At 50.8% G+C, this 21,519-nt stretch overlaps 1 protein-coding gene across 3 annotated transcripts in view; it reads left to right on the forward strand.

Annotated features, from left to right (window-relative positions):
- Window positions 1-358: 358 nt before the first annotated feature.
- The window catches only part of LOC133241599 (tumor necrosis factor receptor superfamily member 26-like), a 28,448-nt gene continuing 7,287 nt past the window's right edge, over window positions 359-21,519 (forward strand). The window contains exons 1-5 of one of the 3 annotated variants that reach the window (XM_061407341.1): window positions 359-968; window positions 11,885-11,972; window positions 12,688-12,816; window positions 14,439-14,556; window positions 16,004-16,080. In XM_061407341.1, the coding sequence (XP_061263325.1) occupies window positions 714-968; window positions 11,885-11,972; window positions 12,688-12,816; window positions 14,439-14,556; window positions 16,004-16,080 (667 nt within the window). In that variant the 5' untranslated portion in view covers window positions 359-713. Of the gene's footprint in view, window positions 969-3,879; window positions 3,986-11,884; window positions 11,973-12,687; window positions 12,817-14,438; window positions 14,557-16,003; window positions 16,081-21,519 lie in introns of those variants that run through there. The other 2 variants (XM_061407342.1, XM_061407343.1) reach the window with 2 other exon arrangements.

The following is a 21,519-nucleotide window of genomic DNA, read 5'->3' on the forward strand; positions in this document are numbered from 1 at the left end:
GGCCCAGGCCAGCCTCGAGGCCAGGCCGTGTGCGGGGCAGGCTCCGAGGGGACGCTGCAGGATCCCAGTAGTGGAGCCCAAGCCTCTTGGAAGGTTCTAGAAATAGCGGGGCCAGACGGCTGTGGGAAGGGAGGCGTGCCAGGCTCACTCCTGGGCGTCCCTGACAGGATCCCTGGGCCGGGGGAGGGACGCAGGGCACGCCAGCGGTGCAGGAGCCCTGGGGACTAGAGTAGAACCTCTTGCCCCTGGCTAACAGCACATCTGCTGCCTGTCTTCACAGGAGACGCTGAATGCGTGGAGATGGTGAGCATGGTCCCAGGCCGGGGGTGTGCCTCCTCCCTCAGCCCGAGCTCCATGCAGGTAGCCCCAGCTCCCCTCCCCTGGCCCCCATGGAGCCTTCCAATGCCTGCGCTTTCCCTCCTCTTGATTCAGCGGGAGCCATGGGCCCTGAGTTGGAGAAATCTTTGATTCAGTTCACAACGGGCACCCAAGCCACCCAAACGCTCTGTGTCCTGGCAAAGGCACCCGAACACTGGATCAGGGCAGAGCTGCGACCAGACCCGACCCATCGGCCCTGCTTCATTCTCTGCAAACCTGCCCTGCCTGAGCCTCCTTGGGACTCTCTTCTCCCCGGGGTCGGGGGACACCTGCTAAATCACACCTGTTAAAATATTTTCTTGTGTTTTTAGCTGCCTCAAAACTCAGTATCCAGCATGCCCTCAAATCAGGACGAAAGCGCAGAGTCTTCAGTACCTGCGAGGGGAAATCTAAACCAGCCCGAACACACCGTGGACATCCCGACTGAGGCCCCTGCCATCACCAGGGCCCTGCAGAGCCTGGCAGATGTCAACAGCCCACAGGCTGTGGCAGGTGAAGGAGCCCGGGCCCCGGAGTGGTCCCCACAGCCCGACCCCCCTGCCCCCGCTGGACCCGCGGAGACGGCCAAGCTCCCCGCAGATCTGGAACAGGTAGGACGGTTGTGAGTGTGGAAGTTAAGAGAGACGACAACAGCGTCTGTCCCAAATCTTTTAACTGAATCAAAGATTTCTCCAACTCAGGGCCCATGGCTCCCGCTGAATCAAGAGGGAAAGCGCAGGGAAACCCCTGCGGATATCCAAACCCTGATTTCAGGGGGGACCCTGCGTGCCCCGAGGTCCCCTGTGCTGGCCGCGCCCACCTCTGGGGAGCAGCAGAGCCTGGCCCGGAGGCCGCGTGTGCTCCTGGCGGTCCCCACAGTGGGGCTCAGGCAGTGTCGCTCCGCCAGCCCTGCTTGGTGTCCTCGCTCTGCCAGGACCGGGGGGCAGAGGGGTGGGTCCCTGTCCTTGGCTGCTTAAAACCACAGACACACACTGTCTTACCACCTGGGGGCCGGGAGTCTGAGATCGAGATTCACAGGCCTGGTCCCTCCAAGGCGCCCAGAGGGTCCTTCCTGCCCTCTCCCAGCTTCCAGTGGTCGCTGGTGGCCCTTGGCTGGTAAACCTATCCCTCCAGTCTCTGTCGCGGTCGTCCCATGTCCTCCTACTCTGTGTATCTGTGCCTGTCTCTCCTCTCTTGGGAATAAGTTGCTGCAGTTTGAAGCCACTCAGACAAGGGTGACATGTTCTGGAACCACTCACTGTGACACTGTGCAAGCTCCCCTCCATCTGCTGGCCCCTGTGACTTTGTCTGTGGTGTCCTTTTGTGAACAGAAATCTTGGTGTCAGTGGAATCGGGTGCATCAGGTTTGAGACTCACCAGCCGTAGGTTTTGTGTCTTGTTTGAGAAGCGCTTCACACGCCCCCGCCACAGGTCCGCAGCGCTGACCTGCGTCTTCCTACCCAGCTCTTTGGTTTTTGGTTTTCATTTGCATGTTCGATGCACATGGACTTCCCTTCCGTGTACTGTATGAGGTGAGTGTGAAAGTTGCCCAGTCGTGCCCAACTCTTTGTGACCCCATGGACTGTATAGTCCATGGAATGCTGCAGGCCAGAATGCTGGAGTGGGTAGCCTTTCCCTTCTCCAGGGGATCTTCCCAACCCAGGGATCAAACCCAGGTCTCCCACATCGCAGGCGGATTCTTCACCAGCTGAGCCGCCAGGGTGGCTGAGCCCCTAAGACGTGAGGTAGGAATCCACATGTACACTGGGCGCCTGGCCTCCATGGGGACACAGCCAGAGCACGCGTGCACACCAAGTCCTTAGTGTACATTAGGGCATACCCATTGTGTTGTACATTCTACAGGTTTAGACAAATGCTTAGGCCACGTTTCTACATTTACAGGGTCACAGAATGATTCACCATCCGAAGGTCTCTTAGGGTTATATGTAAATACATTAATTCACTTATCCATCCCTCCCTCTCCCCCCAACCCCCAGTAACCACTGATCCTTTTACGGGCTCCATCATTTTGCTTTTTCTCAGAATGTCACGGAGTTGGAACTATAACCAAGCAGGACCCTAAGGCCTTCCTAGAACAGACCCACCCCCAGGCACCATGTCCTCTACCTGTTCTCTACGCGGTGCCCTGTGTCACCTGTCTTGCATCCTGGACCTTTCAGGGCAGACTGGGCCACCTGAGTGCAGCCTGACCCACCAGCCCCTCCACCCCCCACCCCCTGCAGCCTCGGAGTCTCCTCCAGAATTCTCTTCCCATCCTTGGGAGGCCGAGAACTCGTCTAAATCAACAATGAAAAATGACAGGAAAGCTGGGTGGGCATAGTCTTAGGGGAGCAGGTGGCCAGTGCCCAGACAGATGGTTACGACACGCTCCTGTGTCAGGCAGCTCCTCCAAGCAGTGAGGACCTGGACTTGGTCTCTGGGTCCATCAGGTCAACTCTTGGGCATCCAGATGCTGGTGGTGAAAAATCTAGAATGATGTGGGGTTCAGAGCTGTGCTTTGCACCCCCCACCCCACTCAGCACCCCCTTCCTGGCCCATCGACAGTGGCTGGCCTGCCTCCCAGGGCAGCTGGGCAGGAAGAGGATGGAATGGCGGTCTGGTCAGGGAGGGTGGAAACTCAAGAGGGCCTGGGGCCAGGGCCACACCCTGCCCTCTAGGTTCCCCAGAGCAGCAGGAGGAACTTACACTGTGACTGTCCCCTCACCTTGTCACCTTTGGGGAAGTGACAGCAACTTCTAGTAGAAAGACTTTCTAGCAGACGCGATCCGGTCCGTTCAGGGCTCAGAGGCTCAACAGCTGGCCGGCCCCTCCTGGAGCATGGGATTCTAGGCGGGGGTGGGGCGCGGGACGCTGGAGGAGGTGCAGGAGTGAAGGGGCCTGGCGCCCCCTGTTGATGTGCTGGGCTCTACCCTGCTCTCCGCAGGAAGGAGGGGGCTCACCCCCTCGAATCCTCTCATCCATTGGAGGGCATCCCACCCACGTGGCTCTAACCTGCAGCTCGGAGGATCCGGGGGGTCGAGGAGGGAGGGGAGACACGTGAGGTTTGCAGCAGCCTCCGGGCACTCGCCGGAGCCCCTGGGGCATCTGGGCCCGAGGGCGCGCGCGCCGCGGGGACCGCCTGGGCGGGGCTGGGGGCTGGGGCCTGGGTCCCCGGGGTGTGCAAACGGGGGTTGGTGGCGCGGGCAGGGAAGAGAAGGGCCGATGTACGTGACCCTCACCCCACCCGCGCGCCCCTCATCCCACCCCCGCGTCGCTATCGCTGGGCTTGGCGAGAAGCAGAAAGGGCAGTTCTCTGCTGCTGCTGCTGCTGCTGCTGCTAAGTCGCCTCAGTCGTCTCCGACTCTCTGCGACCCCAGAAATGGAAGTCCACCAGGCTCCCCCGTCCCTGGGATTCTCCAGGCAACAACACTGGAGTGGGTTGCCATTTCCTTCTCCGGGAGGTTCTGGAGGACTCCGCAAACCGGAACCCCGCTCGCGATTGGGCGCGGCGGTGTCACGCGCCGGAGGGGGCGGTGCCCAGGTCTGCCTTCAATTGGTCGCGCACTTCCTCGGCAGCGTCACAATGCCCGGGATGCGCGCTGTGTTCTTGTGCTGGATCCTGATTGAGGTGGGACGGCAATGGCGGGGCCCGGGGCCTGCGCGGCGGGGCTCGGGGTGGGGAGACCCGGGGATGCGGGGAGGACGGTGTGCCGGGGCGCGCGCCCAAGTGAGGCTGGCACCGGCAGGGGGACCCTAGAGAAAAACTTGGACGAAGCGTGAGTTTCCTCATAAAGGAAACCCAATACCCAGCGGGGAATCTTCCCCATCCTGAGCCCCATGCGGGGTCCAGCCTGCTGCACCCCCTCTGCCTGCCGGGGAGCGCTGCGGGGGCAGGCGGAGAAAGGGCGGGGTGGGGGCCGGCGAGTGGGCGCGGGGCGGTGGGGCGACGAACGGCGCGCAGGAGACCGGCGGAGATGGGAACGGGGGAGCTGGAGGAGAAGGGGCGGCGCGGGGAGGGGAGCCCGGCGGAGATGAGCGCGCGGGTGCGGGGGGTGAGGAGGTGGGGGCGGGCGGCGGTGAGGCAGCGGAAACTGACCGCACCTTGCCGGCCAGCCGCGGCCTCAGCACTGGACGCGGTCCAAGTCGTTTTAAGTTTTAAAAGCTCACGCTGACTTCGTTGTGCTTTGGCCCCAGGGAAGATGCTTCGGTGCCTTTTCTTCTGCCTCTTGGCCAGGCATAAATCTTTCTTGGTGAAGTATCTGTTTTAATCTTTTGCTCATTAAGTTTTTTTTTTCTTTCTGATTTTTTAGTTTTAAGTATTCTTCATGTGCTTTGGATATAAATCTTTGATCAGATAGACCCTTTTAGAAGGTTTTGTCCAAATTTGTGGCTGGTCTCGTCATTCTCCTAACCGTATCTTTTGTAGAAATTCTCTGTTTTGATGAAATCCAGTTGATCACTTTGTCCCTCTGTGACTGTGCGTTTAGCCTCCTGTTTTCTCCTGGGTTTTCTCCCAGCAGTTCTTATAGTGATATCTTTTATTTTTTTAATTTTTATTTTATTTTTGGTTGTGCTCCCCCTTGTGGCTCAGCTGGTAAAGAATCTGCCTGCAAGGTGGGAGACCTGGGTTTGATTCTTGAGTTGGGAAGGTCCCCTGGAGAAGGGAAAGACTACCCACTCCAGTATTCTGACCTGGAGAATTCCATGGGCTGCATAGTCCATGGGGTCGCATCACTGACTCAATGAACATGAATTTGAGCAAGCTCCAGGAGATGGTGAAGGACAGGGAAGCCTGGCGTGCTGCAGTCCATGGGGTCACAGAGAGTCGGGCCTGACTGAGCAACCGAACAATAACAGCAAGGGTCTAGCTGCATTTTTTTTGCACGCAGATGTCTAGTTTTCTCAATACCGTTTCCTCGAAAGACTGTTCTTTCCCCATGAAATGGTCTTTGCGCTCTTGTCAAAAATCACTTGGCCACATACGTGAGGGCTTGTTTTGGACTCTGTTCTATTCCAGATACTTGTCTTATGCAAGTTCCTAAATGGAAACCCACTCCAATATCCTTGCCTGGTAAATCCCATGGACAGAGGAGCCTGGTAGGCTGCAGTCCATGGGGGCGCGGAGGCGGACATGACTTAGCAACTAGACAACTGTTTTGATCATTGTATCTTTGCAGTAAGTTTCAAAATCAGGAAGTGTAAGTTCTCTAACTTTGTTGTTCTTTTTTTTTTTTTTTCAAAACCCTTTTGGCTATTCTGCGTCCCTTGAGACTCCATATGAATTTCTGTGTGAATTTTCCTTTGTGCAAAAAACATTCATTGGGATTTTGAAAGGGATTCTGTTGAATCTTTCAATCACTTGGCATGGTACTGACGTCTTCACAGTGCTGAGTCTTCCAGCCAATGAACACGGGGTGTCCTTACACTTACTATGTTTTCTTTAAGGACTATTTATACTTGTCTGTGTACATCTTTCACCTTGCTTCTATTCATTTTTCACCGTCGTGTTTACTTTGATGCTACAGTAAATGGATTAAGTGTATTTCTTTTAATTGCTCACTGTCAGTGGATTGAAGTGCATTAAATGGATTAAGTTTATTTCTTTTAGTTGTTCACTGTCAGTGGATTGAAGTGCATTTAATTTCTTGTGTTGCTTTTGTACCCTGTAATTTTGCTAAATTTATTTTTGATTGCTAACAATTTTTTAATGTCACAAAATGACATATTTATGTTCTGTGCCTAAAACATAGACAAATAATTGCTTTATACATTTGCCTTTAAAATGTGTAGTAAAGTGGGGCTTCCCAGGTGTCTCAGTGGTAAAGAATCTGCCTGCCAGTGCCAGAGATGCAAGAGACTTGGGTTCGATCCCTGGGTCAGGAAGAACCCTTGGAGGAGGAAACTGCAACCCACTCCAGTATTCTTGTCTGGAAATACCAAGGGCAGAGGAGCCTGGTGGGCTTCAGTTCATAGGGTTGCAGAGAGTTGGGCATGCACATACAGCAAGGAATGATGAGGGTCACCAAAAAAAATAATTGTGTGGGAAATAAACGTTGAGTTACACAGCAATATTATAACACTGCCTTTTATAATGTCTGTGCATTTACCCTTTTTCTTTTCGTGTGGCCTTGAGTTACTGTGTAATGTCCTTTTGTTTCAACCAGACTGACTTTAGCATTTCTTCCAGGGCAGGTTGCATATCCGCAAACTCCCAGTATTGCTGGATATAGAATTCCAGGGAACAATATTTTTGTTTGTTTTTTTTTAGCATCTTGAATGTATCAAGCATATTGCCATCTTGAAGCCGTGGTTTCTGATGGGACATCTAGTAATCTGATTGAGGATTCCTATCATTTATCTTGCTGATTTCAAAATTTTCTTTGTCTTTGGACAGTTTGATTATACGTCTCAATGTGACTCTCTTTGAATGCATCCTACTGAGAGTTTGATTGGCCTCTTAGATTTATATCCTGTATCGAATGTAGGCTGTTTTAGGCCATCATTCCTTCTAATAATGTCTCTGCCCCCATTTTCTCCCTCCCTCCTCCACCGGGGCCTCACAGCTCGTGCGTTGGCTCCCCTGACGGGGGGCTGTAGGTACTCTAAGTGGTGTTTGGTGTTTTGAATCTTTTTTCCTTTTGGTTATCAAATGTCTTGCCTTAATGTTCTCTGACTCTGTCTTTGCCTGCTCACATATCCTTTCGAATCCCTCTAGTGAATTGCCCGTTTCAGTTGCTGCACTGTTTCACTCAAGGTTTTCTTGGTAACTTCCTTTTCTGCTTCCTCTGTTTTTGTTGATCTCCTTTTTTTGTTCATGTATTGTTCTGCTGACTTTCTCCCTGTTCCTTTGGCTCCTTAAGTATGTTTAAGACAGTTTTAGAGTTTTGTTCAGTAACTCTGCCCTCTGGTCTTGCTCAGGAATGGCTTCTATGGGGTTTGTTTTTTCCTTCGAGCAGGCCGTGCTTTGCTGCTTCTTTGAGTGCCTTGTGATGCTTTTGATGAAAATGGGAGGGGGCGGGGAACTGGTGCTGGTGGGTCTGCAGACCACCTTCAGATTTTTCCCAGTGAAGTCCTCGAGTAGAGTTGAGTCTTGCCTAAGCCTCTCTTTATCCTTTTTAATTTAACTTTAAAAAAGCAGCTTTCTTGACAAATAATGCACATATCAGGGCTTCCCTGGCAACACCTGTTCGATCCCTGATCTAGGAAGGTTCCACATGCCACAGGAAAGCTAAGCCTGAGCGCCACATTACTGAGCCCACGCTCTAGAGCCTGTGCTCTGCAATGAGAGACGCCGCTGCAGCGGGACGACCATGCGATGCTGCGGGACGACCATGCGCTGCAGCCAGAGAGCAGCCACCATGGGCATCGACCAGAGAAAGCCCACGTGCTGCGGGGAGAACCCAACGCAGCCCCAAATAACTAACGAAATAAAACGCACACGTCATACAATTTCACCCCTTTAAATACTTTTTTTTTTTTTTTTTTACTATTTTCATGATCTGTGTAACCATCACCACTGTCTATTTTAGAACATTTTTCCCCTCAAAGAAATCCCTTTTTTTTATCAACCTCTGTCTCCCCATTTTGTTTCCCTGGTGGCTCAGAAGGTGAAGAATCCGCCTGCAGTGAGGGAAACCTCAGTTCGATCCCTGGGTTGGGAAGATCCCCTGGGGAAGGGCTTGGCAACCCTCTCCAGTATTCTTGCCTGGAAATCCCATGGACAGAGGAGCCTGGCGGGCTACAGTCCTTGGGGTCGCAAAGAGTCCAGCACGACTGAGCGACTGACCACATCTCCCCATCTCCCCTCCGCCCTAAGCAACCACTAACCTACTCTTTGTCCCTAGTTTCCCGATTCTAAATGGTTCACATGAATGAAATCACATAATACACGAGCTTTATGACTGACTTCTTTTACTTGGCATGAGATTTTCAAGAGTCATTCATGTTTTTCAAGGCTCATCCATAGTATTCCATTGTATGGATTTATCCCATTTTGTGTAACTTTTAAACAAATCGGTAGGTAGAACTGTAGATGAAAAGAAACTGCTGTATCCATTTCTTCCCCTGTACGTAATGGTCCGCTCCCCCTCGCTGGCAGTTCCAGCAGTTTCGGTCCTTGTTCAGGCGCTAAGTCGTGTCCAAGTCTTTGCAACCCCGCGGACTGCAGCACACGAGGCTTCCCCTGTCCTTCACTATCTCCCGGAGTTTGCTCAAACTCATGGCCACTGAGTCAGTGATGCCATCCAACCATCTCATCCTCTGTCGTCCCCTTCTCCTCCATCTTTCCCAGCATCAGGGTCTTTTCCAGTGAATCAGCCCTTGCTGTCAGGTGGCCAAAGTACTGGATCTTCAGCTTCAACAACAGTCCTTCCAAAGGGTAGTCAGGGTTGATTTCCTTTAGGATTGACTGGTTTCTCTCTTTTGTCCAAGGGCCTCTCAAGAGTCGTCTCCAGCCCCACAGCGTGACAGCGTCAGTTCTTCGTTATGGTCCAAGTCTCACATCCATTTGTTTGTCCTCCACCCTGAGAGTAACAGGCATAGATTATTTATCTCTTAAAAATTTCAAAATAATTGGTTTATCCTCTGAAGCAGTCCGAAGTATATTTCTTCAGAAAGTAAAATTTCACTTTTGTGAGAACCTTCGTCTTGACACACTCCTCATCTTGATTGCGTTTCTTCGCATCCTGTCCTAACTGCCTTTGGGCTGTTTATTCCTCTCTCTCTCTCTCTCTCTCTCTCTTTTCTTTCCCAGCCTGTGGGATTCGTTCCCCTACTAGGGTCAGACTCCCCTCGCCCGCATTGGCAGCTCAGCTCTTAGCCTGGGAGTGCCGAGGAAGTCCTGTCTCTGACTCCCTTGACCTGTCGCTGTTGCCGGGTCATTACTGCAGAGTCTACCTCGGCAGGAGAATTTGCGTGACCAAGCTGGTGAGAGGCTCCGCCGGCTCGTTTAATGGTGCGTCCTTACCGAAAGCACCCTCTGTTCAGTTGCTCGTTGCATGAGTTGAATTTTTCAAAAGATGAATGAGCTCATATTTAACCTCCGTGGAACTAGCTCTTTATTCTGTAATCTTAGCACGGTCGAACGGCACGGACCGATCGTATAATAGCGTGTTTCTCAATTGGGGTTCATCTCATAGCTTCTCATTTACAGTGAACATACTGCCCTGGTGGTGGTGTGCTGTGCTCTAGCGGCTTAGTTCAGGCGGTGGTCGCCAGGCTTCTTTGCTGTGAGGTCACTGTCTTCCCTGTGTTGTTACCAAGTATCTTATGTGGAATTGCTTTGAAATCATGCAACTATTCTTTCCTCTCATACTTTCATTTATGAATGTTAGCATTTATTGATGATTCTTGCCTGAGAGAAGAATCATCGTTTACTTTTTTTGTAAATTAGATTTTCTTCTTTATTTTATTTATTTTTTATTATTTTTAAAATTTACAATATTGTATTGGTTTTGCCATATATCAACATGAATCCGCCACAGGTATACGTGTGTTCCGCATCCTGAACCCTCCTCCCTCCTCCCTCCCCGTACCATCCCTCTGGGTCGTCCCAGTGCACCAGCCCCAAGCATCCAGTATCGTGCATCGAACCTGGACTGGCAACTCGTTTCATATATGATAAAAAGCTATCCAAATACTTTTTCTCTGTGACTTTTTGCGTCATTTTTACTAAGGTGAAAAATAAATCAGAAAAAAAAATACAAATAGAGTCTTTGCCATTGGGGGCAAAAAAAAAAAAATGGATCTGGGAAGACAGGGCATAAGGGAAGCAGAAGTCGGAAAAGAAAGGGAGAAAAGAAATCACACAGAGAAAATGTGATATCAGGAACAGAAAAGGAGATGGTAGAAATTGACTGAGAGTACGAAGCCAGTGCATATAAATAGGCTAAACTCATTTATGAATTATCAGGATGAATTAGAAAAGTCTAGCGATGCGGCGTTGTTCAGAGCTATACCTAAGAGACAGTCTTACAGCAGAAACACAGCCTCCTGCAGTGCAGGCGGACACACAGAGGTATGAGCCAGGCGTATTCTCACTCACAGCCTTGTCACAGTCAGATTGGAGAGCGTGCAGGCTAGAAAGCGTCCACGACTCAGTGACCAGAGGGAGAAGCCTCAGAGGAAATAACCGCGGATCCTGCATTCTACTCCTCCCCTGTGATAGGATCGCTCTAGTACAGAATTAACCACACTGACCACACCCGGAAAGGAGACCGCGGTCCAGGCCCTGTGAGCCTCTGTCAGCACATTTTCACCAACCTGTCAATATATAATCTTGCTTTACATGTGTCTCTGTTTAAAGACATCTGATTTAATATATACTTAATTCACTAACTGGGAACTCACAGCCAGTGGCACTGTATGGGCTGCCTGTACAAAGTTTAAGATGCCTTTTGTCTACATATGTAGACACATCCAGCCTTCTGTCCTTCAGAACACCAGGTGAGACTGGCCAGGAGACCTTGCTTTTCTTTCCTTTTTGCCAAGCCACACGGCATGCTTGATCTTAGTTCCTCGGCCAGGGATAGTACATGCGCCCCCCCGTAGTGGAAACGCAAAGTCTTAACCGTTGGACCCTAGGGGACCATTTTAAACGTCAAAATCACCAACCAAAGACATGAAAACCAGGTGCAGAAATTCTGCAGTTTACACTGAGAGCTGGCAGAGGAAGGCAGCAGCGCCTGAACTGGACCTGTGTTTCCAGGATGTGTTGAGGGCAGACTCTTGCCCTTCTGTGCACGTCCAGGAAGGCATCAGGGGTCTTGACATTGGGGTAACGAACACATTTCAGCATGTAGGCAAGTTCAAAAACACAGAATTCAGCAAACAATTGAGGCTCAACTGTCCTAGAGAAACAGACGTGAAACCGTATGTAAACAGTAACACCTCAAAGTACAGAAAGCAAAGAATGATGTAATTACACGGTGAAGTCTAGAGCCCACAGACGTGGTATGAGAGCTTAGTATACCTCAAAGCCAGAAGTCAAGCAGGATAGGAAATCGGTGCGGATTTGCAGTTACTGGGACCTTGTGATCGATGGGCTCCGGTGTGTCCGCGCGTATGCACATTCATGGGCACAATGATGCACACATTCAGATACAGACGCTCAGATCCCCATTCCCAACACAGACGGTGTCCTCTCTTGACAAACTCTTGTGCACCTGCTGAAAACATGAACTGTATGCTAGAAGAAAATCAAAGACTCACTAAATGCCAAAGGCTCACGACCACAAAAGGTCTACTTCTGACCAGGCACAGGGAATAGACGTTAGCCACGGAGGTATCAACAGATGCACACGCATCTGAGGATGAAAGAGCGTATTCCCCACACAACCCTGCTCCGTACTGCGAGTGGGGCAGCAGGGAGCCCGAGGAAAGTCCCCGGCCTGAGCCTGCCCGACGACGTCCCCTCCCGAGGGAGGCCATACCCCGGGGGAGCTGACACTCCCTGCTCAGGGGTGTCGGTGCCTGCTCCCATCAGGAGCGGAGACATCTGAAAATGCCCGTGTCCCCTCTCTCATTGAAGGTGGCTGTGGCAACAGGGGAGACCTCCTGTAACCCAGGCGAATATGAGGTTCCAGGCGACCTTTCCTGTAGCAGATTCTGCCCGGCTGGTGAGTCTGGGGTGATTTCCAGAGCTTTCCAGGGAAGACTTCTGCTTGGGAGAGGGGAGGTCGGGGACACGTTGAGCTGAGCTAGGGGCAGCCTGCGGGAAGAACCTGCCTGTCTGGGATGGGGGAGAGTCTGTCCTTGGCAGCCACCAGCACCCTGAACCCCGCCCAGACACACAGACACACGCCCATGTGATCAGTGAAGTCCCTCCCCAACCCCCTCTGTGAGGGGCAGCTGGCCCGTCACCACGGGCATCCCGCCCCAACCCCCACACACACCTGCACACATGCCGTGCCTTCCAGGGGCCCGTGGTTCAGAGCCCAAGCACCTGGTACCTGGACCCGTAGCCCCATACCCTCCCCACACTCCCCAGCCCACCCACCTGTGCACACACTATAGACGTTCATACGCACACATCTCTGCACTCACACGCACTCCTGCAGGAACCACGTGTAGGGAGCAAAGGGAAGTCTTGTGACCTTGCTCCAGCGCCCACGCATTGCAGGGCATCGGTACAAGCTGGGGGTGATGTGGGTCCCTGGTCTCTGGGACGGACACCTGTGGCCTGGGGTCAGTCCAGCTGTTCCCAGGAGGCCGGGGTGGGTTGGGGGTACTGTGCGGGGGGTCTGGTCTCCAGGTGACTCAGGACCTCCTCCAGCCAAGGCCTCAGAGACTGGGCGGGGTCCCTATCTGCCCTCCGTGTCCCATCTCACGCAGGCTACTACGTAAGCAGACCCATAAACCAGGACCACCACATCGGAGCCTGCTCGCAGTGCGAGTCTGGAACTTTCAGAGCTCATCCCAACGAGCAGACACAATGCACGCCGTGTGCCCAGTGCAGAGAGGGTAAGTGGTGGCAGTCCCGCTCACGTGCCCTGTTGACCCGGCCCATGGGAACCTCCCCAAGGGCAGTGAACGGTCCCAGAGGAGCGCGGCGGGAGCCGTCGTCAGGGAGCGCTTGTTGGTCACGATGCGGTGTGTGTTGCCTGAAGAAGCAGCTGCAAGTCTTTAGGGTTTCAGACTTGCTGAGTATCAGTACGGTACACAGAAGTTCTTCTATCTCTGTGTATCGATGACATTGTTTAAATAGGTAATTTTCCAATTTATTTATCTTTAATTGGAGTGTAATTGCTTCGTAACGTTGCATTGGTTTCTGCTGCACAAAAATGTAAATCAGCTAAGTGTATGTTTATATCCCCTTCCTCTTCAGCCTCCCCGCCCCGACCCTTGAAGTGTAATTTAAAAATACCCACTTGCATTGGCAAAAAAAAAAGATTTTTGGAATAAATCTAGCAAAGCATGTATAAATATATATGTGAAAACACTACCTTTAATGAAATATAAATACAGAGAGAAATACCACAATATAGGAAACCAGAAGGCTCAGCGTTTTGCTTTCTTGTGCTGTGGCCGTGCTGTGTGGCTTGCAACATCTTAGTTCCCGACCAGGAGTTGAACTTGGGCCCTGGAAGTGAAAGCTTCCTAACCACTGGACCAGCAGGGAACTCATTTGGTGTTGTGTAAGGATCAGTTTTTCCTGGAATGGTGCTTAGATTTTGTGCATTCCCAATGAAAATTTCAGTGTATCAGTGTATAAATCAATTCATCTTGCCATAGATTTTAAACTGATACGGTTTTATTTTTAAGAGGTAAAAATAAGAGACTTCCCTGGCGGTCCAGTGGTTAACAATCACCTGCTGATGCAGGGCACGCAGGTTCATCCCCTGCTTTTCGAAGATCACACATGCCACCGAGCAGCGACTCCCGTGGGCCACAACCACTGTGCCCACGCAGCCTAGGGCCCGTGCCCTGCAGGAAGAGAAGTCACCAGAGTGAGAAGCCACAACAGAGAGTAGCACCCGCTCGCCACAACTAGAGTGTGCACACAGCAGGCAGAGCCGCACGGCCAAAAACAAATGCATTAGAAAAAAACGGTAAACACATCCCAGCAGGAGTCGTCATGAACTTGCTGTCCTGACGCCTGCTGGAACAGCTTCCTTCTTGGAAGATGAAAAAACGAGATAGCACCCTAGCTGCCCCTCGTCTTTGACTCAGCAGAGACAGTGAGGCGGAGTGACATTCACGTGGGGGCAGAGAGTTGGAACCCATGGAAACAGCTGCATAGACGTGAGGTGTGGGTGCAGCCCCAGGACCCAGCCCTTCGCAGGTGGAAGGGCGGAACCCTCCAGCGATGCTCGGAGAGACCGTGTTCCGTCCACACCGAGTAGGGCTGTTGTGACCTTCCTGGGGAAACGAGTGGACACATTGATTTGGGGTGTGTCTGAGCAGGTGGCCCTCTGCCTCCAGCCCAGATTGCCGGGGCACCCACAGCTCCTCCGCAGACACCCAGACGGCAGGGGTGAGGTCTGGAGGTGGGTGCAGGTGCTGAGCCTTTGACTGAGCCTGGACGTGGCCGGGGGGCAGGACAGAGTCCAGGCCCCGGTGACTGACCCTCGGCCCGCCTTCAGCAGATCAGGAAGTGGTGAAGCGCTGCTCCGCCACCAGCGACCGGGAGTGTCAGTGCCAGCAGGGCAAGTTCTACTGTGACTCCGTGGACTGCAGAGAGAGCTGCTTCCGGTGTACAAGGTGCCACCTAGCCGTGGGAGCCGGCCAACAGGCCCGGGCGGGGGTTCTCTTCTCCATTCACCTGTTTGGTTTCGGGTCACTTACTCAGCCACCCCCTGGCCGGAGCCTCTGTTTTCCCATCTGTGTAATGGGGCTAATGGTAACACCAGCCCCAGTGAGGAGCCCTGAGGATTAAGGCAGACGAGTCACCCGGAAGTTTCCGTGTGGGGGTGAACTGGAGTCATTGCTCATCCATTTCTTCCTCCTCTCATTCACTCATTAGTGCGTGACTGTGAGCCCCGCTGTGGTCTGCGGGGTCGTATTGCAGGCCTGGGCCCCAGCAGTGGTGGAGAGCCCCCAACATGTATGCAGTGATGGGCTCACGAGGGACAGAGAGGCTGCAGGAGACAGGGCCCTAGAGCGGAGGCAGGGAGGGCAGGACGCAGGGTGGAGCCGCAGGACGTCCAGAGGGAGGCCCTGTAGGCAGGGGGCGCCCCCCAGGCTCCGGGCCCGGGTGGGATGGCCAGTGCGTGTTTTCTGCCCCTGATGTTACAAATCACCTCGACCGGGAGGCTTTTGAAAAACAAGAAGAATGTATTCTTTCACAGTTCTGGAGACCGGAAGTCGGAAATCGAGGTGTCAGCAGGGCCAGGCTCCCTCCATAGGCTCTCGGGAGGAATCTCTCGCTTCCTCAGCTTTGCCGGCACTCCTTGGCGCTCCTCGGCTTGTGGACGCATCGCTTCCGTCTCTGCTTCCGCCTTCCAGGGATGTTCTCCCGTGTGCTCTGCCTCAGCATCTTCACATGGCCTTCTCTCTGTCTGCATACATCTTCCCTCTTGTGAGGACGCTGCTCACTGACAGGCCCGCCCTGATCCGGTGTGACCTCCTCTTAAAGGATTACATCTGCAGAGACCCTGTTTCCACATCAGGTTGCATTCTGTGGTTTCCGGTGGGCTTAGATTTGGGGCAGACTTTGAGGAAGACACTCACAGTGGTAAAGCCACTTGTAAAATCACCTGCATTTGTAGATTGTTAAATACAACCCAGGCCAGCTTGCGCTGTTGGCTGAGGAACCTGCCAAGTTCAAAGGAAGGACTGCCCCCAGGTCTGGGTCGGTCAGCTCTGGCTTGTCCCCTTCTCCACGAGCTTTCTCTCAGGCTGCTTTCCCTCCCGGTAGAGGTACGGCCACGTCAGGACCAGTCCCCGTGGCCACACACAGCTCTATTGGGGACAGAGACGGGGGCACTTCCCCCATCTATCAGAGATTCCTAAGTTTTCTTCTCATTGATCCAGTGTGGGCCAGATAGCCCGGCACATGCCAGACACTGGTGACCTGAAACCTCATGGGCCTGCTGAGGAGGTTGGGTTGGTCCTTCTAACCCCTGACCGGTGGGGTGGTGAGTAAGATTCTTTGGGTCGGCCCGAGTGAGGGGAAAGGATGCTCACAGTTTCTTTGTTCTTCTCTCAGGTGTGAAGGAGACAGTGCCGTCCTTCAGCCCTGCAATGCCACAAGCAATACCATTTGTGCCATAAATCCACAGTCAGGTAAGGGGCTGATTCCATCTCTTAAATTCATAAAGGCCAAAGATTGAGGCTCTGGGGGTCCCAAAGTCCCTGTTGTCACAACTCATCTCTGCTGCTGTAATGAAAGAAGCCAGAGGCTGTGATCAGAGGTGCTTGGCTACGTGTCAGTAAACTTTATTCGTAAAAGTGGGCTGTGGGCCATGGGTCATCGTTCATAGACTCCTGTGTTGAGTAAACAGAATCCTTGTGGACAAGTTATGGCTTCCCTGTCCTTGTCCCATGAGTTCTGACTGTGTGGGCTCAGTGTGAGCCCACCAGGCTGACCAGGTAGCAGGCGGAAGGGACTGACCGCCCTGTGAGACCTGTCCTTCCTGACATCCCAACACCTGGCCACGTTCCTGCTTGGCGGGACCTCAGATGGGACTTAGGAATGTGAGTTCGGTGCACGCCCCCAACAGAATTGATGCTCCACTACTGAGTATCTGTGCAAGACTATTTTCCTTTTCTTTTTTTAAATTGAAGTCTTGGTGATTTACATTGGTGCAAAGTGGTTCTGTTACACACACACAGATATGTACATGTGTGTGTATGCTAAGTCACTTCAGTTGTGTCCGACTCTTTGCGAGCACATGGACTGCAGCTTGAAGGCCACTCTGTCCATGGGATTCTCCCAGGCAAGAATATTGGAGTCGGTTGCCATGCCCTCCTCCAGGGGATCTTCCAAACCAAGGGATTGAACCCGTGTCTCTTATCTCTCCTACACTGGCAGGCAGGTTCTTTACCACCTACTTCCTCATAGCTCAGTTGGTAAAGAATCCGCCTGCAATGCAGGAGACCTCGGTTCCATTCCTGGGTCAGGAAGATCCACTGGAGAAGGGAAAGGCTACCGACTCCAGTATTCTGGCCTAGAGAATTCCGTGGACTTTATAGTCCATAGGTGGACACAGCTGAGCGACTTTGGCTCACTCAGCTCCACCTGGGAAGCGCCATAAATATATGTATACACATATCTAGTCAAAGCTGGGGTTTTCCTAATAGTCATGTATGGATGTGAAAGTTGGACCGTAAAGAAGGCTGAGCCCAAGAATTGATGCTTTTGAACTGTGGTGTTGGAGAAGACTCTTGAGAGTCCCCTGGTCTGCAAGGAGATCAAACCAGTCAATCCTAAAGGAAATCAGTCCTGAATATTCATTGGAAGGACTGATGTTGCAGCTGAAGCCCCAATACTTTGGCCACCTGATGAGAAGACCTGACTCCTTGGAAAAGACCCTGATGCTGGGAAAGATTGAGGGCAGGAGAATAAGGGGAGGACAGAGGACGAGATGGCTGGATGGCATCGCCGACTCGATGGACACGAGTTTGAGCAAGTTGCAGGAGATGGTGAAGGACAGGGAAGCCTGGCGTGCTGCAGTCCACAGGTCTGAAGAGTTGGACACGACTGAGCGACTGAACGACAACAACGAATACACACATATTCTTTTTCATATCCCTTTCCATTGTGGTTATTATCACAGGATACTAAATGTAGTTCCTTGTGCTATACAGTGAGACCTTGTTGTTTTTCTGTTTTGTATGCGGTGGTGTGTATCTGTTCATCTCTAACTCCTAATTTATCCTTCTCTCACCACCACTTCTTTGGTAACCATAGTTTGTTTTTGAGTCTGTGGGTCTGCCTTTGTTTCCAAAGTCAGCTCATTTGTGTCACAGTTTAGATCCTTGGATAAGTGATCTCACGGGGTGTTTGTCTGTCTCGCTGACATCACTTTATGTGACCATCTCTGGGTTCATCCAGGTCTCTGCTGAAGTCTTGCCCATTTTTATATTGGCTGTCTGGGTTTTTATTTTCTCATTTGTGATGCTTATCTAGAAACACTGATAATTGTTTATAAACGTGGGACACAAGCTCTTTGTGTCCAGTATCTGGGCCTCTTGTGGACAAAGTTCCTTCATTTTAACAAGTCAGGTTTGTGGCTGTTTTCTGCCAGGGTTGGTGTTCCTCCTGTCCTGACTGAGAAACTTTGTTCAGCTGGAGAGGGTGTTCTGTCTCATGAGCTGCCGGAAGCTCCTCTTTATCACTTACAGGACCGCAGTGGTGTCCGTGTGGTGTGAGGGAGGCGTTTTTCCCGCTGCACACACGGACCACACCGCATCGTTCTTTGGATCCAGTCTTCCCCGCCCTGAGTGTTCCTGGGTTGTCGTGAGCACCGCGGCCCCCGGGCGTCTCTCTGTTCCAGGGTCCGTGCCGCCTTCCTGCTGGCCTTCTCCTTGGGGCCGGAGTCCCCGTTGTCTCCTTCCCCAAGGTCATCAGGCCGTCCTTGGACTCAGCATAGACGTTTACATTTTAAAATAAGCTGCTTAATTTCCCTCGGATTTGAATAACCTAAAAGTGTTTGTTTTACTTTTTATTGGAGTACAGTTGAATTACTGTATTGTGTTAGTTTCAGGGGTACACCAAAGTGAATCGGTTACACATATATCCACTCTTTTTTTTAAAGATCATTTATTTAATTTTTTGGTTGTGCTGTGTCGTCTTTGCTGCACGCGGGCTTTCTCTAGTTGCAGAGAGCGGGGCTACTCTCTAGATGTGGAGTGCGGGCTTCTCATCGCCGTCGTGTCTCTTCTTGCCGAGCACAGGCTCTAGGGCACACGGGCTTCAGAAGTTGTGCTACATGGGCTTAGTTATCCTAGGGCATGTGGGATCTTCCCGGGCCAGGATTGAACCTGTGTCCCATTCGTTTGCAGACTTAGTTCTTATCCAGTGTACCACCAGGGAAATCCTGTATCCACTCTTTTTTAGATTATTTTCCCACATAGATCATTACAGAGCACTGAGTAGAGTTCCTTGTGTTACACCGTAGGTCCTTATTAGTCATCTGTTGTATATATAGTAATGTGTATGTGTCATTCCCAATCTCCCAGTTTATCCCTGCCCGCTGCCACCCCCCCCAAACACACACACACAAACACACAGATACTGGTAACTAGCAGCTTGATTTTGCTTCTGTTTTGTAGATAAGTTCATCTATAACCATCTTTTAGATTTCACATACAGGTGATAGCATATAATTGTCTTTCTCTTTCTTTCTTATGTCACTCAGTATGACAATCTCTCTATCCATCCATGTTGTTGCAAATGGCATTATTTTGTTCTTGTTATGGCTGAGTAATATTCCATAGTATATATGTGGCACATCTTTGTTATCCATTCCTCGTTTGTTTTTATAACTTTTCATTTTATATTGGAGTATGCATGCGTGTGTGCTCAGTTACTAAGTCATGGCTGATGCTTTGCGACCCCATGGACTGCAGTCCACCAAGCTCCTCTGTCCATGGGATTTCCCAGGCAAGAATACCGGAGTGGGTTGCCATTTCCTTCTCCCTGGGATCTTCCTGACTGAGGGATCGAACCCAGATCTCTTACTTTGGCAGGTGGATTCCTTACCTCTGTGTCACCTGGGAACCCATGTTGGAGTATAGCCGATTATCGTTTTCAGTTCAGTTCAGTTCATTTGCTCAGTTGTGTCTGACTGTTTGCAGCCCCATGGACTGCATCACGCCAGGCTTCCCTGTCCATCACCAACTCCTGGAGCTTGCTCAAACTCATGTCCATTGAGTTGGCGATGCCATCCAACCATCTCATCCTCTGTTTTCCCCTTCTCCTGCTGCCTTCAGTCTTTTCCAGCATCAGGGTATTTTCTAAGGAGTCAGTTCTTCACATCAGGTGGCCAACATTTTGGAGCATCAGTGTCAGCATCAGTCTTTCCAGTGACTATTCAGGACTGATCTCCTTTAGGATGGACTGGTTGGATCTCCTTGCAGCCCAAGGGACTCTCAGAGGCTTCTCCAACACCACGGTTCAGAAGCATCAGTTCTTCAGTATACAGCTTTGTTCATGGTCCAGCTCTCACGTCCAGACATGACTACTGGAAAAACCACAGCTTTGACTAGACGGGCCTGTTTTGGCATTACAGTTTCAGGTGGACAGCAGAGGGACTCAGCTATACATACACATGTATCCATTCTCTCCCAGTGGAGAAGGAATGGCATCCCACTCCAGTATCCTTGCCTGGAGAATTCTGTGGACAGAGGAGCCTGATGGGCTACAGTCGTGGGGTCACAAAGAGTTGGACACGACTGAGGGACTAACAGATTCTCTCCCAAAGTCCCCTCCCATCCAGGCTGCCTTGTAATACTGAGCACATTTCTCTGTGCTGTTCAGTAGGACCTGTTGGTTATCCATTTTAAATTATAGCAGCATATACATGTTGATCCCAAACTCCCTAACTGTCCCTTCTCTTCTGTCTTCCCCCACCACTAGCAACCATAAGTTCATCCTGCGAATCTGTTTGTGTTGTAAATAGGTTCATTTGTATCATTTCTTTTTAGATTCCATATGTAAGGGATGTCATACAATATTTCTCTTTCTCTGACTGACTGACTTCACTCAGTGTGACAGTCTGTAGGTCCATCCAAATTCCTGTAAATAGCATTATTTTGTTCTTTGTAGTGGCTGAGTAATACTCCATTTTAAGTATGTACCCCATTTTCTTTATGCATTCACCTCTTGATGGACATTGATGTTGCCTTCATGTCCAGGCTATTGTGAATAGTCATGCTATGAGCATTGGGGTGCATGCATCTTTTCAAATTAAGAGTTTTCTCTGGATATGTGCCCAGAAATTGGATTACTGGATCATATGAGAGTTCTGTTTATAGTTTTCTGAGGAACCTCTACACTCTTCTCCACAGTGGCTGCTTCTGCGGATACACATTCCCAAGACGAGTGTAGACGGTTCCCACTTGTCCGTGCCCTCTGCTGCATTTATTGTTTGTAGTTTTTGATGATGACCATTCTGAATGGTGTGAAATGATAGTTGATTGTAGTTTTGATTTTTATTTCTCTACTAAGTAGTGATGTCGAGAATCTTTTCGTGTACCTTTTAGCCATCTGTATGTCTTCCACAGAGAAATGTCTATTTAGATCTTCCACCCGTTTTTTGATTGCTTTGTTTGTTTTTTTTTTGGTGCAAACTGCATAAGCTACTTGTGTATTTTGCAGAGTAATCCCTTGTCTGTTAATTTCTTTGCAAATATTTTCTTTCATTCTGAAGGCTGTTTTTTTCATTTTGCCTATAGTTTCCTTTGCTGTGAAAAGCTTGTAAGTTTAACTGGGTCCCATTTGTTTTTGTTTTTATTCTAGGAGGTGGATCAGAAAAGATCTTACTCTGAGGTTTATCAACGCCTCTTCTGCCTCTGTTTCCCATAAGGATTTCATAGCACTCAGCCTTGCATTTCGGTCTTTATCCGTTTTGAGTTTAATAGAGTTTCTGCTCATTCTTTTGTATTTACCTGTCCAGTTTTCCCTTCACCACTTTTTAGACAGATTGTCTTTTCTCCATTGTGTATTTTTGCCTTTTTTGTCAGAGGTTAGGTGACCATAGGAGAAGGCAAAGGCACCCC

Source organism: Bos javanicus, chromosome 29, assembly GCF_032452875.1.
Source record: "Bos javanicus breed banteng chromosome 29, ARS-OSU_banteng_1.0, whole genome shotgun sequence".
In the NCBI taxonomy this organism is placed as follows: Eukaryota; Metazoa; Chordata; class Mammalia; order Artiodactyla; family Bovidae; genus Bos; species Bos javanicus.